Source organism: Cryptotermes secundus, unplaced genomic scaffold (genome assembly GCF_002891405.2).
Source record: "Cryptotermes secundus unplaced genomic scaffold, Csec_1.0 scaffold31, whole genome shotgun sequence".
Lineage (NCBI taxonomy): Eukaryota > Metazoa > Arthropoda > Insecta > Blattodea > Kalotermitidae > Cryptotermes > Cryptotermes secundus.
In genome coordinates this window covers 2,754,414-2,773,213 of record NW_019743147.1, presented here as the reverse complement: position 1 = coordinate 2,773,213, position 18,800 = coordinate 2,754,414, and the positions used below count along the sequence as shown (strand labels likewise).

At 41.5% G+C, this 18,800-nt stretch overlaps 1 protein-coding gene across 2 annotated transcripts in view; it reads right to left on the bottom strand.

Moving 5' to 3' along the window:
- The window catches only part of LOC111873710 (runt-related transcription factor 3), a 641,992-nt gene that overhangs the window by 138,093 nt on the left and 485,099 nt on the right, over window positions 1-18,800 (bottom strand). The window contains exon 4 of one of the 2 annotated variants that reach the window (XM_033755183.1): window positions 10,777-10,860. In XM_033755183.1, the coding sequence (XP_033611074.1) occupies window positions 10,777-10,837 (61 nt within the window). In that variant the 5' untranslated portion in view covers window positions 10,838-10,860. Of the gene's footprint in view, window positions 1-8,203; window positions 8,696-10,776; window positions 10,861-18,800 lie in introns of those variants that run through there. The other variant, XM_033755182.1, reaches the window with a different exon arrangement.

The following is an 18,800-nucleotide window of genomic DNA, read 5'->3' as shown; positions in this document are numbered from 1 at the left end:
GTGTGTGAAGTAATCTACGGGTGGACAGCTATCAACGAAGTAGAAGTTGATAATGACAGGGAGAGTGTTTTAGATGTTAAATTTTGAACTGGGTGCAGTGTGACAGCGACGTGAGTGTTATACACCTGATGATGGCCGTCTGAGGCCGAAACATGTAGTGTAGAGAGCAAGATCAAAGACACAAAATATATTGTTTGCACTTGAGACGGAGTTTATATCATTTATTATTTATTTATTCCAGTCATTAAATCCGACCGGTTAAAGCACGGTATAGGACAGATGATAATTAGAGAATGGGTCTTAGAAAAATAGATTCATCTGGCTTTGGTTAGGGGGTCAGTGATATGATCTTACAAATACGGTCATACGCCCTCGGGTTCCACAATTTTGAATAATTTTTAATCAACGAAAGAAAAATCGCCGACTCAAGAAAAATTCTAACATCTTACTTTAAAAAATACTTGTAAACACATAAAGGTGATTAACAAACCGATAAGCCTTTCTACAAAGGGCTTCAACCGTTTCAAAAGCACTACAAATTGTCGGATGATAGTCATTACACCGTCATTTATGTATCTATGGCTTTGCAGTTCTTTGTTGGACCTTGGCTGCTTTTTCAGTTTCTTAATCCAATATACAGTCGGTATGACTCCTTGGACGGGGGATCAGCCCGTAGCTAGGGCGCTACATACACACAGAACAATATAAACGCAGAATAAACGCACACAGACACTCATGTCTTGAGTGAGATTCGAACCCACAATCCTAGGGTTCCAACGGCCTTACACCAATTTTTCCTCAACCGCCGGGTCCTTGCATCAATTATACCGGGTCCTCTTATTATAGAAAAAAGAATTTACCGGGCCGCGGTCTCACAAAACTTGACAATCACTGCCTTAGACCGCACGGCCACTGTGAATTTCGTAATTATCCAGTCAACGTTGGAAAAATGTCACAGTCATTTATCTAGGATATAATGTTAATAATCATGAAGGGACATTTTGAAAGCACCTTCTTCATTTATCGACCGCGTTATGTCTGTTATGTAAATATAATTTGGGGTTGAAATGTTATTCTTGTTTGTCTAACGAGAGCGTTTTAACTACAGAGTTTGTGTACACTGAATTAGAAAACAAGGCTTTTAAAATATTTCGTTAATTTTTTTTTTAACATTCGTCCTACTTTATACCTCCACAAATCCGGGACTAAATATATTGTGACGCATAGACCCATTGCTATGCAACGACTCGGTAAATATCATATCCCAGTAGCAACGAATACGCAGGCAACAATCGAATAACTTCCTTTGCTATGCAAATGCGCTGTAACTACAACAATAGAGGAAGCGGTGTTTTCTATGGTACGGTCTCGAGGCTATATAAATAGTACAGAACAGAATCAGAATAGAGCGAGTCCTCGGCGGCCAAGGAAGAAGTGTTCGGCTGAAGATTTATTGTTGTTATGAGTGATTGTAGAAAAAGTGTTCAATAAATCCAATCATTCAATCCAAACCTATTTATTAGTCACGCCTATAAATCGTGACAATAGTTTACTATGCGCTAACGTCTCTTTCCACAGAGAGTTCGTCAAATACTTTCCTTCAAGGGTACGTACGTCCATAACCGTCATTTTATTCAGAAGTCCTTTGTGTACAAAGTATCTGTACAAATAAAGCCCGCAAATCAAACTAATGTGATAGGAAATATTCAGAATGGAAGGACATCGATTTAACAAAAGTCGTTATTAATTATGGGTAATATTCCGGAATTCATTTCTTGGAGTCTCTGTAAAACCACGACAAACAGAATAGTTACCGGTCTTCCCCGCATTCGGATTAATATCTCCAAAATTTGGCGTGTTAGAGCCACTTGTTTTTGTCGCAATAATACTCGTATCTGAAGGTAAAATGTGAACCCGGCGATGTGACACGTAACTACTCATAGCATCTTTACGGCTATGTGCACCAAATGTTTTGACTTTCGGTTAGACTCTCAAAGCAGACTGTAATTATTTTCAGAGACGCCATCAAGACAATTGTACTTAATGGCTATTACAGATGCGAAAATTCGGTTTTCTTGTAAACTTAAAATTTAATTTGTAAACACGATATATTAGTTACTTAACACGAGTTTAAAAGATTACAACCTACCGGGATGTGACACGTTGTAATACTATTAAATGTACAAATCTTTCGTGGTAACTTGCTGCTCCAAACTTCAGAAAATTATTAGTCAAACTTGAAGATGGAATCACTATATTCCTTCGAAAGTTTGTAAACTTCTACAAAATGATAAGGCGTCACATCACTGTACCTTTCAGAGATCCTGCCTGTTCTGTTACTTGTGTCGTTTTTATTATTCATAACCCATAAATTTTCATTCTTAACAAATTCTATTGGAGCCGGGATAGCGCAGTTGGTATAGCGACTGACTACCGGCTGGACGACCAAGGGGTTGGAGTTCCAGTGCCGGTAGGGTCAAGAATTTTCTCTTCTCCACGTCGTCCAGACCGGCTCTGGGGGCCCATCCAGCCTCCTACCCAATGGATACCGTGGGTCTTTCCCCGGGGGGAAAGAGACAGAGAGGTGAAACTGACCACTCACTTCCAGCTAGTGCCGAAGTCAAGAAATTGTGGATCTATACATTCACTCACCCATACGCCTTCATGGCGTAGTGCTTGATTAGTTAAACACAGAGACAACTTCAACTTTACCAGGTTCTCTTATTCTGAAAGATTTATATTTGTTAAGATTTCATGACTGCGGTCTCGCTTATTTCATATAATACATTTATTAACATATAAAACGTAAAAGAATTGAATTCGTTACTTTGCTGTAGGCTCGTCACCGAACACAAAAGCACTGAACTTCAGGTAGAATTTGTTTACATTTGGGGTGTCGTGACTTTCCAATTTCGAACAAAAATCTGCTTCAATTGTTTAGTTCCAAACACAAATACGTCATCACATTAATGAAATAAGTGTAACAGTACGAACTGAGTTATATGACAAAAGGGAAATTAAATTAATTTGATAAAATTAAGCATTTAAATCCTACTGTTAGTTCAGAGTCACAAGATTAGTACTTTACTTCCCTTCTCGAATCACACCGATGAGAAGAACTGAGTGTTGGCCTCACTCAGAACTATGACGAAAATTCCAACAGACGCAACCCATAGGATACGAATATATAAAGCCTAACTACTGACATTGGTTGAATTTATGTTCCCAGAGTGCGTTGTCAAGAAAATTTCTTGTAATTTACTCTAAATTTCTCGCAACAATTTATTTACTTAGATGTACTAGCAGATATGTTTCGGCTTTTCAGCCATATTCGATGAAAATAACGTATAAAATGAAAAGCATCTGCGATTAACCTATAGACAATTCATTATGAAAAGTGTGAATGGACAATTACAGGACACAATTTTCATTACTGTCACCAAAGAAAAGTTCCTGATATATGTATTCGGACACGTCACAGACAGATCTGAGTTCCTTATGGAAGTGAACGCAGCAAACCCTCGCTAATGCGTTTGCAGTTAATCCGGATGTCGGATAATCCGTCATACGAAAGTATTTATAATTCGGGGAAAACTAAGTCAGGTTACGGGGTAAGTTGCACAGTTTCAAATGAAATACTTCCCGAATACAAGCGTAGAGAGTAACAAGCACTTAAAGGCCGCGCCATAGCTCAAGTGGTTAGTCGCTGGCTTCCCACCGCTTCATCCCTGCTTTACCCCCGGTGAAAGAGAAAACTCTGTACCTACTGGATAGGAGGTTGATTGGGCCACAGAGCCGGTCTGAACGCTGTGAAGAAAAGAAAATTCTTGGTTCTACCGTGAACCGAACTCCGACCGTCTCGTTACCGATCGGTACACTGAGTGCGCTCTCTCGGCTCTTACTGAGCGAACAAAATGTTATTACTTGTTGAATGAATTCCGGTAGGGAATAAAGCCCAACAGTTTAGAGGATACAGGCTTCGGCAATACACATGTTAGATTTGAGGCTTTCACGGCGGTGACTATGAAGAAAGCAGTCTTCTGGGATTTGGCACCGTGTATATGTGGTGTTAACCGACGTTTCGGAGGAACGTCGGTTAACACCACATATACACGGTGCCAAATCCCAGAAGACTGCTTTCTTCAATAAATATATTGTCATAGCTTTTATAACAAGAAGAAACAGATTTATTTAGCAGCCATTGAAATGTGAGAAAATGATCTTAAAAATTTTAATTATTTCTAAATGAAATTGAAATTTGTGGTCGTTTTATATTATCTACATAATTCAGTTCTTGTTGCTTACATATATTTAAAATTTATGAAGGCGTGCAGGGTACACAAAAGAGAATGGAAGAAATGAATGGAACTCAGTGAAATGTCTCCTCAAATGATCAACGGCTGAAAAGTAACTGTCCAATCAATGGTGCGTTTAGAACTAAATTTTGTATTTCATTACAAACACTTTCAACTCAAATCTGCTCCTAGCATAAATGTTTGTAACGTCGTCAATTCGCAATTACTTATTAATTTTTTCCAGACAGAATAATTTTCTTCGTATGTCCCTGATCAGCAATTCCCTGGATAATTTCCCCGTCCAATGATAAATTTCATTCGAAAGCGCAGATTTTGGCTCAAATTAAAATGCACGCTTTTCGGGTTCTTCTTTTTATGGAAAAATTTTATTCGCACTTTCAGAATTCTAAATAACATATGATTCTCGGAAAACTGACGGTAACAATATGTTTTGTTTACTCACAGAACAGAATTAGTTCGGTCTATATTATGCGTACTAATATAAGTGCTTAAAAATATAGTCCTACATTCCGTATTTAAGCTTATGGGATTTTTATAGCCTGCTAATTTTCCAATTAAATAACTTACAACACTTAGTTTCTATCTGGAGAGAAGAATCAAAATAATTTATTTTGTAACCAGCCAAATACTGGGACAAATATGAAGCCTCAAATTACGGACCAAGAAGGTGTTAATGTATTGTCTGGTCAGGGCTCTCACATACCTCAAAGAGCGGCGTTAGATAAATATATAGAGTAATTGCACTATCATGATCAGTCGGAGAAAACCAAGCAAAATTTGAATTAAACTCCTAAAACAATAATATGAAAATACTGAAATTAATACTTGAAATGAAAATTAACAAGAGAAGCAGAAATTTAACTAATTCTCTGGTAGTAGAACCAGAGACGTCCAACACAACCAATATCTAAGCTCGCCACTGGACACGGTCCTGAGCCAGTTCTATTCACCCTCATCATCACAATCGACTTTTGCAACACATCGACATTGATCTCACATCTTCTTTCTCATTTTTGCAAGTGATCCATTTCAAAGGCGTTTCCTCAAATACATTTTGTGTGACTTTCTTGTCTCCTCATCCCAGTCACATGTCGAGCCCAAACACAGAATTATTCATTTCCCCACCGTAACAGTGCCAGTTAAGAGCTATCTCCATGGAGAAGTGTCATTCGTGTAAAGCTGGTAGTCGTCCAGATATTCCAGCAATTGCTCGTCTTTTATGGAGCCTAAGAGTTTACTTAAGCACAGAATAAAATATGAGCTCATTATCTTTGTCTCTGATACGAGTGATTTGTATTATTCACGAAGTTCCTCTTTACATGACATTCTTTATTTTACATTACCTACATAAAAAGACGGATCAATTGGGTTTTGTACTTTAACGTTTCGGAAAGTGGGTGCGTTTCCGTCCTCGGGTGAGGAGGCAGGAGACACTCTATTCGATCCCTTAGAAAAAGGGAATTCCAGTCGCTGGGTCTATTATAAACAGTTAATCCCAACCATTGGATCCGTTAGAAAGAACTAACCCCAATCACTAGCTCTGTTAGAAAGGACTAATCCCAATCACTGAGTCCGTTAGAAAGAGCTAATCCAAATTTCTGGGTCCGTTACATAAAGCTGATCCAAATTTCTGGGTCCGTTACATAAAGCTCATCCAAAAAACCTGGTCCGTTAGAAAGAACACGCATAATTCAAAATATTTCTTTCCGAATACAAATCTACAGCTAAGTATGTCTAATGTGGAATACGCAGCCTCTTCCTTGAGGATTTCCGATCAAAACGGCACAGATTCCTGTGGGTTTCTATCCTCTTATGTAGGGGTTACTTGGTTTTTGGACTCTGTCCATCGTCCGGTATTCGAAAAAACACAGGAATAGTGACTGCCGTTAGCTGATTCTAACGGACCGAATAGAGCAGGTGTCTCCCCCCTCACCTGAGGACGGAAACAGATCCAGTTTCCGAAACGTTGTGTTATTCAGTGTTATTTAGAATAGCGGACGGTGGACAAAGTCCAAAACCCCATTAATCCTGAGTTCTGCATCATCGTCACAACCCTTTAGAATCCACCAGGAAATCACAGCATAAACAACAAACTATCATGAATTTCGTCAACAAATCTAATAACAGACTTAGAATGAGAGGGATTTTTCCCCACGGCATCTTAGTAACATTAATCTCTCAAAGCAGATAGACACCTCGCGTTAGAAGACTGGAATTGAAATTCTTGAAATCTGGCTTCTTCCAGGCATGACAACGGCTGGTTCCGTGGAGATGTCAGAACAAAGTCAAATGTGTTTAACTGTTCCCCCAAACACTTGCAATTCCTCATGAAAGAAATGAAATTTTATTGCAAGCCGCTAATAAGAGCAGGAAGCTGGCTGCAGAAGCATGGCCGCATCACTGTCGAGAAACGGGAGTTAATAGCAACAGCTATCCAGGAGGGACCTGTCTGTCACCTTGTGTCGCCCTTCGATGGTAAACAAACGTCACAAGTGCAAACTTAAAGCTTGGCGAAACTTTGGGGTTCCTATACAAAACCCTCAAGCAAGGAAGTTGAAGAGACTTCAAGACGTCATATGTAAACACCGGGTTATGGGGTTGAGGGGGGGGGGTGAAAATAGAAGAGCGTGTCGGGCCCACTGATTGCCCACAAGCGCCGTCACCGATATGCTGCCGCTGAGGGGTGGGAGGAAGTACGACCGAGAGAGAAGCCAACATTTTTCTGCCATGCGCAAAAACTTTACTTCTGAAGTTGGAAAGGGAACTTTCCCTTCTTCTAGAGAGTTTCTTCCCCCCTTTCATCCCCTTTCCTTTATCATCATCGTCTTCTACCGCGACTTTCAAAAGAAAAGTAAAGTAGGCAAAAGCCTGTCAGGCGTCGAGGCGTGTAGCGTCTTTTCATTGCAAAGTAGAGACGGCGACGTCGCGGACGACGTTTTAGCGGCCGGCTACTTGGGCACTTGCCGGTAACCAGCGCCGTCTTAGGTCGTCAGGACGGGAGTTCAGTCTTACGTACATGAACTGTGTGCGTCGGTTTTGAGGAAGCGTCAACGCGACAACTCAGAAAGCCAAATCGGTACGCGAGCCAGCCGTTTAGAACTTTATACTGACACGTGAAACGTTGTGAGCACTTGCCAGCTTAAGCAATCATGAATTGTGTGTAACCAGAGTGACAATATACTCCGACTTAACAAAAAACGACGCACAATTATACATGTACTTCCGCAAAGCATTATTTAAAATGATATTTGGGCGATTCATATACCGTTATGGGTTTAAATATACTAACAATTTTCTAATCATAAATGCAAACAGTTCCTAAGCTTTCTTTACAGACAATTAATGAACCATGAATTCACTACTAATGAATCTAGTATCTATTTTCTAAGCTATATCAGTATTGAGCCATTGGAATGCTTTAATGTATACAGGATGTTTTCACCTTCGTGTAACTGTGATTATTTTCAAGAAATATTATTTATGAAAGTCCAAACACTTTACTCTATAAACACGATATAGACATAAGGGTCTTTATGACAATATTAGTTAATTTGTTAAGGAGAAAGTAATTCGACTTTACAGAGATACGTTGAGAAAACGTCAAATATATTATATATTATATCAAACATATTATATCTAAAGATTAAGAGCGTAAATGTGGCTGTTTCCTATTATATTGCCCGCGGTAACCTAGAAGACCAGGGGAGAGCTCGTTAGTACGTGTAACTATATGCTGCGATCCCAGTGCATCTTCTGCACTGGATATGGAAGAACGGCAACAGAGCAAATAAATCTCCATCAATTTCAAGGTTCAGAAATCATTTAGAGAGACAACTATCTGGGTTCGAGACATTGACTTCTCTCTGAGACAGGGAGGGGGGGCTCACCTCTGCCACTTCTGCCGACGAACCTGAGGTCATTAAACTTGGCCACCTGGTTCTTCATGACCGCCGTGCAGTTGCGAAGCTCGGCGCAGTAGTTCTCGTCGTTGCCGGCCCGTACAGTGACCAGGGTGCCGTCCAGCACGTCCCCCAGAGCCACCACTTTGAATGCGACGGGAAGAGTCTTGTTGGACCTCCAGTGCGGCGGGAGGACCGTGCACACGAAGTGAGGGCTTCCTGTCCGGACAAGTTCACCAGGATGTTCCGACAAGAAGTCTCCCAACGTCCTCTCAGCCAGGATGTCCGATGTCATCTTTGTGTATGTGTCATTGAGGATATTACCATTTCCGGCGTTGCTTCCTTCAGGAGACGCGGCGGCCGTCGTGGCGCCTCCCGTGTTCGCTGTCAGGTGCATCGGGTCGATGACGCTGAGGGAAGAGGATGGGGCAGGGCGCCGAAAGTCGCCCCCGCAAGAGGGTGTGTGGCCGCTGAGGACACCTCCGGTGTCCTTGCTACAGTCTGAAGAGACTGCGGCCGCAGACAAAGTCTTGGTGCCCCAAATTGTGACGTCTGAAGCAATGTCTTGGCTGTTAAGCGAGAGGAGGGTGTTATCCCTGCCTCTGTTACCCACACACAATCACACGGTAAGCACTGGACTAAACAACAGATTCAAGTTGCAACTCACCACGACATTTCTCAAGACTTATAACACATTTCTTTGCATTTCTCTCTTACTGTACCGGTCAGATATATTGATGTAAATCCTGTAACAACAAAATGTTTCTCCATACATTGCTGAGGCTCTTATTCAACTGTTTCAAACAAACAAACAAACTAACAAACACACGAACTTTCCTCTTTTATAACAACTACTCTTCACGAGTCCATCCGTTTCTTAGCAACAGTCACCTCACATGTTAAGAGAGACCGCGAGGTTGTCATTTCTGTTTTAACGTGTCAACAAGATTACCTGTGACAGAGCGGGTTAGTGAAATGCCGCGTCGTCCTATTTGAAACTTCCAGCACGTCGCATCCCTGACAACGACGCCGGACGCCGTGGCGCACGTGTTGATAGATTGGGGGGAGACATTGTCTTCACGCAGCTTCTGTTGTCATGGTGGACGCTGAGAGTTGTTCACTTCTTTTCCCCACTTGTTTTATGAATGGAAAAAAAAAGAGAGACGTCCCGTCTCGCGATCACGTCGCGTTCAGTGAAGGGCGGGGGGTTGGAGGGAGGGTGGGAAAAAAATGAATGAATCGGCGGGAGTTTGAAAAAAGAAAAACGCAGTACACAAATAACTTTTTTATGAATGACGAAGTGTAGAAATATGTTCGGAGTGACGACACATGTTGAGTAATGTTTATCCGTTCGATTAATTTTCTGTACGGGAAGATGACAAGAAGACAAGAGAACTCGAAAATGCCAGTACTGTTATTCTGTCACTGGATCGGTTTAGTTTCTTCAGGCCTGTCCGAGAGAGAAATTATGTTTTAGAGACAAATTTGTTCCCACTTGGTTTAATCTTGAGTTAACAGCTGCCGGTACGCGATATCGCAGGCGGACACCCTGAATGAGCTGGAACAATTAGCAGGTATTCAAGTGCACATCTTCACATGCTCTCTTCAGAACCACTGAAGAGACGCCGCGTGTGTGCCCGGCTACTGGACGCTGGGTCACTTCCTTGTTCAAAACACTCCTTCCCCACCCCACTTACACAACTCCCCTCCCACCTACCAACTTCCTAGCACTAAAAAAAGTACCACGACCCATGTGATTCCCCAGCGAAATAAAATCACACGCTACAAACAGACGACGGGTAGTTTCTGTGTCACGCCAACAGGAGCACTGATGTGCCTTAGTGCAGGTCATAATACAATAACACGGCACCCCCTACTTCACGGCCCCACGCACAAACGTATGCATGTAGTGTTATATGTACTAGTAGGTGCACTAGTATATTGTGACCGGGGGGAGTGCAGGGGAGGTCTCTGTCCCACCACGACGACCAACCTAGGGGCTAGACTTCCATGGGCTTGCGTTAACAGTAGTGTAATACGGGGTAAACCGTAGCCTCTCTCTCTCTCACTCGCTCTCCATACAACCCCCTTCCTACCCCTAAAACCCCATAGCCCTCATCGGAGAGCTGGCGTCTGAGGGGAAGGGAAAATGTAGAGGGGTTGAGAGAGGAGAGAGGGGGTGGTAAACGACGCACGCTCCATGGTAACGTGGACACACATATAGCAAGAGATAGATGGGCGGAGGGGGGGATGTAACGTGTGTAGGGGAGTCAGAGGCAGTTCTGGAGGCGTCCTGTGTGTATGCAGCTTTCTATTGCCACTTCTCGGAGACAGATGTATCTTCCTTCGCCGAGGAAACCCGAATTTGACCGAAAACAGAAAGTGTACTGATGGATAAGTTCCAGCATTGTATAATCCATGCAAATCCCCGTGCTGCGTCATCTTCTGTCTTAATGCTTCTTTGCGTCTCTTGTATAAACCGCCCCTCCAACACGGAATTATATCTTGGACAAGTAAATATAAACTTTTTTTAAAAAAAAAGAAAAGAATAATACACTTACCTAATTTTTTCCCATTTTTGAATAAAGTCGCTTTGCGCAGACGCCTTGCCCAATCCGACATGCTCCGATCTGGCCAATATTACTCTGGAATGAGAAAGTGGTCCCTTACATAAATTCCATACATAGACTAATAATATTAATTTTACATATTCAGCCGTCAACGTAACAAATGTTTATTACTTTAAATCACACTACATATTTAGACTCTTAAAGGGCCATCTTCAGGTGTTCTTAGTTACACAATTATTTAATTGTAACGCATGATCTTGTTTGAATATTTCTTATCATTCTGCTAGTGTTAATTGCTATAATTCTAGTTTACAAACATAAACCATAAAGTTTGTATGTTCTATGTCTCCTTTTTCTTGTTTACTTATATACTACTTACTGGATATTGAGTTCAGTTAGGTTTAGGTATGAGTTTTTATGTTAAATTAACTCTTTTTAATAATTAATTGTGTATCTAAGGACACCTGAAGATGTCCCTTTAAGGATCAAAACATGTAGTTTGATTTAAATTAATAAACATTTGTTGCGTTGACGGCTGAATTTGTAAAATTAATATTATCAGTTGTATTTAGGCAAAGGAATGCAAACAATAAAAATGCCACACACAGACAGAACGAGAGAAAAGAGGCATGCGCATATGCCGGAAAACCGTGCTCACAAATTCTAAGCTTTATGCTACAGTGTTATAAGGTTTACTAAATTATAAGACATAGGCTTAATCTTCGTCACTTGTAGTAGTCTACACGTAGATAGCGTTCGCAATTTGTTACGTATGTGTATTACTTGACAGGGAGCCAGGATAGCGCAGTCGGTATAGCGACTAGCTGCGGGCTGGATGGCCGAGGGGTCGCAGTTCAAGTCCCGGTAGAGGCAAGAATTTTCTCTTCTCCATATTGTCCAGACCCAGCCTCCTATCCAATGCGTACCGGGGGCTCTTTCCTGGTGGTAAAGCGGCCGGGGCGTGAAGCTGACTACTCACCTCCAACTAATGTCGAGGTCAAGAAAACGTGGATCTATATATGCACTCCACCATATGCATCCAGGAGGTAGTGATTAATTAGTTAAGCACAGGGACAAGTTTACCTTTTACCTTAGCTTAGTATTCCTCGACATTTTCATTTTCATTCGTTCATTAACGGCCCTACAGCCCTTTGTTGGGCCCTGGCCTCTTCTTCGGTTTCGTATTTTTGTTTACACAGATGGTAGGGCATCTTGGACGAGTGATATGCCCGTCACACAGGTCAACACAAACACAGAATAAATTCATAAACACATCAAACATCCATACCTCGAATGTGTTTCGAACCCACGATCCCAGCGTTCGAGCGAGCGAAGAAATTTCATGCCTTAGACCGCGCGGCCACTGTGATCGGAATTCCTTGATATTTCAAGTAAAATAATTCCTGCTGTTGTTACTTTAAACTTGCATTTCGTTAAATATTAACATGAACAGTAATAAACAGTGTAAATCCAGGAAGCTGGCAGTTTATAAACATTTCAGAAAAACCCGATCTCTATTGAAACCGAAGGCCCATTGCCACGTTCATCCTTATTATTATTAATATCCATTATTAAAACTAAAATTCTGGACTGTATCCATCGTCCCAGTCAGTTGAACCACAACGTTTCGGCAGCTGGATCTGCTACCGTCCTCAGGTGAGTAAAATGGAGGTAAAAACGGGGAAAACTGGGAAAAAAATTAAAAGGTAAGGAGGGTTCTTGTATCCTATACAGATGGGTCCCTTAGATCAAGCTAATCTCAATCACTGGACCTTAATTAATATCCATTGCTTAATTTTTGGTTCTTATTTATTTTAGGGGGTATTTACGTTACTTATTCAGATGCGATTATATTTCTTCTGACCAGTCCACTTACAGTTATGAATATGCGTTTAAATAATTTTATCAGACAAGGTGTTTTAGTTGTTTGGTTATTTGCGCTCTTTCAATAATTCTTATACGTTCAATGTTTACGTTGTAAACAACTCGCACTTCTGCCTATCCTGAGCCACCTTCCTCATACATCATTTCTTTAAGTCTATTACTTCGTTAGGCTTTATTTTACCACACAGGTCTAGCAAATTCTCTTGTCTCCCAAAGTTGTTCAAGTAAAATTTTGTAGATATTTATCACAGATTTCACAGGTTAAAACCAATCGTCCCTGGGGATGGCGTGAAAGAACATTATTCTTTAACGAAGCAATGGGCTCACAACTTAAGGACTTCTAAATGATGAACATACGTTTTTCTTAATTAATATTATATATTCATTCCAAATTTAAAACTTACATGATGCTGTGTAAGATTGAGGTTTTCACGGCGGTGACTATGAAGAAAGCAGTCTTCTGGGATTTGGCACCGTGTATATGTGGTGTTAACCGACGTTTCGGAGGAACGTATCGCCTCCATCTTCGCTCTCGGATTTCTTATATTTTTCCTTCTACCCTGAAAATAGAGGCGATACGTTCCTCCGAAACGTCGGTTAACACCACATATACAAGGTGAAAAATCCAAGAAGACTGCTTTCTTTACATGATGCTTTTTGTTACTGCAATTCATAAACATTTCAAATATCGACGCCTGTTCCTTTCTTGCTTAAATTAATGAAATGAAAATATAGTGTATGAACCCCTATATCAGAAAGAATTATGCTGTAAAGCGTATTCCTAGCAACCTGCACCCTTCCCATGACAAACCAGGAATGACGAAATGCATGCTACAGACACACCGCAAAGCGCCTACAAGCTATCAATTAGACTGACCGGCCTAACAAACTTGCTGGAGAAGTTACTGATCCAGGCAATGTGCATCTGAATCCCATATTACTCCATGATTTTACTCCACAAGCGAACTATACCGACCGAGCGACCGCCGCTTGTCGGCGAAGTTTAGTGCCAACTTTTGCGGATAGAGAATGTCGCGTGGTCAGCGCAACGAATCCCCAAGGCCTTTAATATCGGTTTTCTACACCGGAGCCGCTATTTCCTTGAAACAGCTCCACAGTTATCATCACGAGGCTGAGTGGACCCAGACCCACTATTTCTCAGAAAAGAATCTGGTAGCGCTGGGAATCGAACCCGGGACCTCTGGATCTGTAACTGCGTCAAATCAAAACCAAGAGAAGGACAGGCAGTGAAACACGTTTAGGTAGAGGAAGGCTGTAGCAGCGCCTCTCCTACAAATCCCAGGGTTTCCTGGACATATAGTATTAGCTCACGACTTCTAGAAGTTCTTTCTATGTCATCCAGGATCTGAAGTCTTACTCGTGATGGGTCAAGTGACTTCCCTCTTATACATGTCAAGTTTCTGCAGCATTTTTAAATACTTCCTGTTCTTGTAGAAGCTAATTAAATACGTGTAATATTGAATTTAGATTTTCACGATAATTAATTTTGATGAGGATGGAGGCAGCATGTACTTCCGAAACGCCGACATCGCCCACATCTGCAGGATCTAACTACCCAAGAATGGAATCAACTTCATTATCTATATTTTGGTATAAATCCGTCGAAAAAATTGCAGGTTGAAATTCAAATTATCCTGAAGACAGACACAGCAGGTTCCTCCGAAATGTTTATTCTTATCTACCATAGTAAATGGCACCACATCTCTCAGTCAGCAGTGATATTTGTAATCACCTTGAGGACCTCACGACTCACGCGTGTTTACGTTAATTTCATTTGGTAACAAGATCTGGGAACAGCTAATCTCTACTTCCTTTCGATACGACACCAGAGGCCGCATAGAAAATGACACGTCCAACGATTCTTCTATTTCTGCATGTGTATTCATTACCGCGGTAACGTTTTTACCGAGTGGTTTCCTAGCAACGATAGAGGGACACATAGACTGGTGGGAGAGATTTATGAAATATGCCGCTGTGGTGGGCTTAGGTGCCCTGATGTACATACCAAGTTTCATAAAGATCGTTTCAGGCTTTCAGAAGTTCATGGGGGGGGGGGTTCACGGACCCATAGACAACATGGTCGTCTCACAAAACTGTTTTCAGTTTTAGCCTANCTTTTTTCCTTTTTTTTTTTTTTTTTTTAAACAGAAGTAGGTTTATGAGATCTCCATGCTCTCCGTGTGTCTGTGTGTACCCCTTATTAACTTTGGTATACCTGAACCAATCTTTATGAAACTCGGTATATATATAACATGGCAGCTGAGCCCATCTCAACAGTTTACTTAATAAATTTCTCCCATCAGTCTGTTTGTATGTGTGTCCCCTTGCCGTTGCTAGGCATCGGATAGGTAAAGAAGTTACCGCGGCAACGAATACACATACAACAATAGAATAATTGTTGGAAGCGTCGTTTTCTCTGCGGTTAGTGTTTTATCAAGGAAAATAGACTAGAAAATAAAAGCTGAAAGCTGTGATTTTCCATGTATAATTTGAATACATGTACCATTATTAAAATATGGTGGAAAATGTTGGGATACATTCTTCATACGACGAGATAAAGTACAGTATATTAGGATAGGAGTATCTCCTGATCAAACAAGGTGTAAGGGTGCTATTGAATGGAAACCGCATAACAAAACTGTCAGCAAATTGCAAAATATATTCACACAACTGACAAGTGAAGTTGTGGCCAATTTACTATTATGGACAGGTGAGGTATAAGGGTTAAATTACTATAATAACATCTTTGTCATAATCACCGTTAATTGATAAACTGGTATACTTCAATCAACAAAATTACTAAGCAGTGGAGGTCCGGGGCACGATTCCAGGCCGGAACAGCAATATTTCTCTACTCCACTGGCACCAAAACATCCTTATTCAATGTGAAATTGAGGTTCTCTCCTCAGAGTTGAAACATCAATATCATGATAGTGGCAACTCACCTCAGTCTAAAGCCAAGGTCAAGAAAACATGGAAACTTACCTCCATGCCTTCTATACGCAAGCATAACACGATGCTCAGTAAAGAATTCGTTTATATTTGCGCCAGCACCGCTGTCATTCACAGAGCATCACTTGTTCAGTAGCCCGCAAAAGTGTATATAGTTTATTCTACGTCACAGACTATCCAATTTCCTCCTAATCCCTAAGTGAAGTCTTTCAGAAGAATCTTGCAGACTGTTTACACAGCTTCAGAAACTTTACTTTGAACTTCAGCTACCAAACCGTTTAAGATTTAATGAAAACTAAGAACGTGGGTTAATGTTTGTTTATGCTTATCTGTTTAAGGCGTGATGGAATGTCTAACTAGCTGACTAACTAACTAACTATTTATTATTAATACTAATCTAATAGTCTATTGTACGTCCCCCTTTGATATTCTACCAGTCGCCATACCCTGCCGGTACTGGCGCTCGCTATCAGCCCCGTTCAGCCAGCGAGGCTGGCAGTGGTACCCGATAACTTTCCCATCTACCGGGGGCATTGGAAACTACTTGGGCGGGAAACTTTGCCTAATTTTGCTCAGAGGTCTCCTAGAGACATGAGGATCTTTTACGTGCCGTAAATCTATGACACGGGACCCACGGCTTAAAGTCCCTCTTGGAGGACTTGTTCCCTGAATTTTTCCGTCCTTAAAAATTCCACGACGTTACCCCTAGACTACGGAGGCCGCTAAATAACTAACTAACTAATTGAAGAACAGGTAGGCCTAGAAGGTGATGGCTTAGATTAGACTTCGAGATAGGCTCGGTTTGAATACCAGCCACAACACCGGCTACCCGTACTCAGACTCTTCGTGGTTTTCCTCACTTCTCTCAGACATTTGCTACGACCGCTCCCTTCCAAATCCTTTCCGATTCATCACTCGCCTATCACTCTATTGTTCGATTATATATATAGTCCCAATACTAACAGCGAAGTAAAATAAACCACAGGTAAAACTAACTCTCTCACTACGCGATGTAGAATATTCTTGTAAACTTGATAGTTGCTCAGCTGGTCAAAGAAATTCCCGAATTTAAAAACTCGAAAGTTCCATTACTGTATTCTTAAGGGCCAGCCACTGGTCCCTATCCAGAGTAAGATAAATTCAGTCCACGCCCTCATACCCTTCTGCTATAGAATTCTTTGTATTCTTATCCGTATATCCATATCTTCATCTCTAAAAATTATTATTTGTCTGTTGGCTTCCTTCTAACAAACAAACTCAATGGAGCTGATTCCTTCTTGAGAAGCAGCCAGTTATCGTGTTCACAAGATTCCTCGACTGATCCCTATCTTGAGTCAGATCAATCAAATCCATACCATCCCATCCTATCTCTCTAAAATCCATTTTAATATTATCCACACCCCTAAGCCATGATCGTCTTAATAGTCTCTTTCTTTCTGGTTCTCCCACCATATCCTATATGCATTCCTCTTCTCACTCAATCGTGCTACATACCTTGCCCATCTCATCCTCCTTGACTTGATCATTCTAATTATACTTGGAGGAGAGAACAAGTTATGAAGCTCCTCATTATGCAGTTTTCTCCAACCTCCGGTCACTTCATCTCTCTTCATTTGGTTTCCGTCTACGTGTCATTTTTCATCTAGTCATGTGTGTTATATGATCCGCCGATCTTCTGTTCTTTCATTTGACGTTCCTAATAACGTATTCTGAAGCTTCCGGTTATGCAGTTTTCTTTCGTTCGCTACAAGTATTCTCCTAAGCACTGTTCTCTGAAGCCCACGGTGAGGGGCCAGTATGTGCACGCAGACCTACGGAAAGCTACACGTATTCTCCTAAGCACTCTTCTATGAAGCCCACGGTGAGGGACCAGTATGTGCACGCAGACCTACGGAAAGCTACACGTATTCTCCTAAGCACTCTTCTATGAAGCCCACGGTGAGGGACCAGTATGTGCACGCAGACCTACGGAAAGCTACACGTATTCTCCCAAGCACTGTTCTCTGCAGCCCACGGTGAGTGACCAGTATTGCACGTAGACCTACGTAAAGCTACACGCATTCTCCTAAGCACTGTTCTCTGAAGCCCACGGTGAGGGACCAGTATTGCACGTAGACCTACGGAAAGCTACACGTATTCTCCTAAGCACTCTTCTCTGAAGCCCACGGCGAGGGACCAGTATGTGCACGCAGACTACGCAAAGCTACACGTACAATTTCGGCTTTATATATTTACTCTTTGGGCTTTTGGATAGCGGACAGAAAGGTGAAAAGTTCTGAACCTGAAGGAGAGAAAGCGCTCCCCGCACGCACGCTGCTCCCAACTTCTATCTGCGAGTAATTCTGATGTCTTACTGTGGTTCCCAAATATTTTGACCTTTCCACATTTTCTAATTGAATTATTATTATTTTTTTATTATTATTTCTAAATATTTATACTTTACATTTCTCAATTCTCAATAAGAACTTAGATTTGTGTTAATGAAATTAATATTACTATTGGGGGCATGCGGTAGCGTAGTTGATTGAGGCACTATGCTACAAGCCGGAAGGTTGCGGAATCGTATCCCGATGAGTTGGACTTTTTTCAATTTACCTAACCCTTCCAGCCGCACTATGGCCCTGGGGTCGACTCAACCTCTAACAGAAATGAGTACCCGGAATATTCTTGGAATATTACTGGGGGTAAAGGGCGGCCGTAAGGCATGCACTGTCTTCGCTAGCTCGGAAGCCGGGATCGTGGGTTCGAATCCCACTCAGGGCATGGATGTTTGTGTGCGTTTTGCTGTGTTTGTCTACAGGTAGATGCCTTGCGACGAGCTGATCACTCGCCCAAGCAGTCCTACCGTATGTGTAAGATCGAGAAAAACTGAAGTGAACGGAGTTCATGGAGGTAGGCCTAGGCCCACTGGGGCTGTGGTGCCAAGGGGGGGAAAAAAAGGGCGGTCGGCCCGTTAGGCTGACAACCTTACCGCCATCAATGAGCCGATTATCTAGAAAATGTGGGAACCTCAACATCTCACAACCCTATGGGCCTCCACGGCCTGTTACAGGGATACTTTTACGTTATCATTATTATTATTGTTATTATTATTATTATCATCATCATCATCATCATCATCATCATTATTATTATTATTATTATTATTATTATTATTA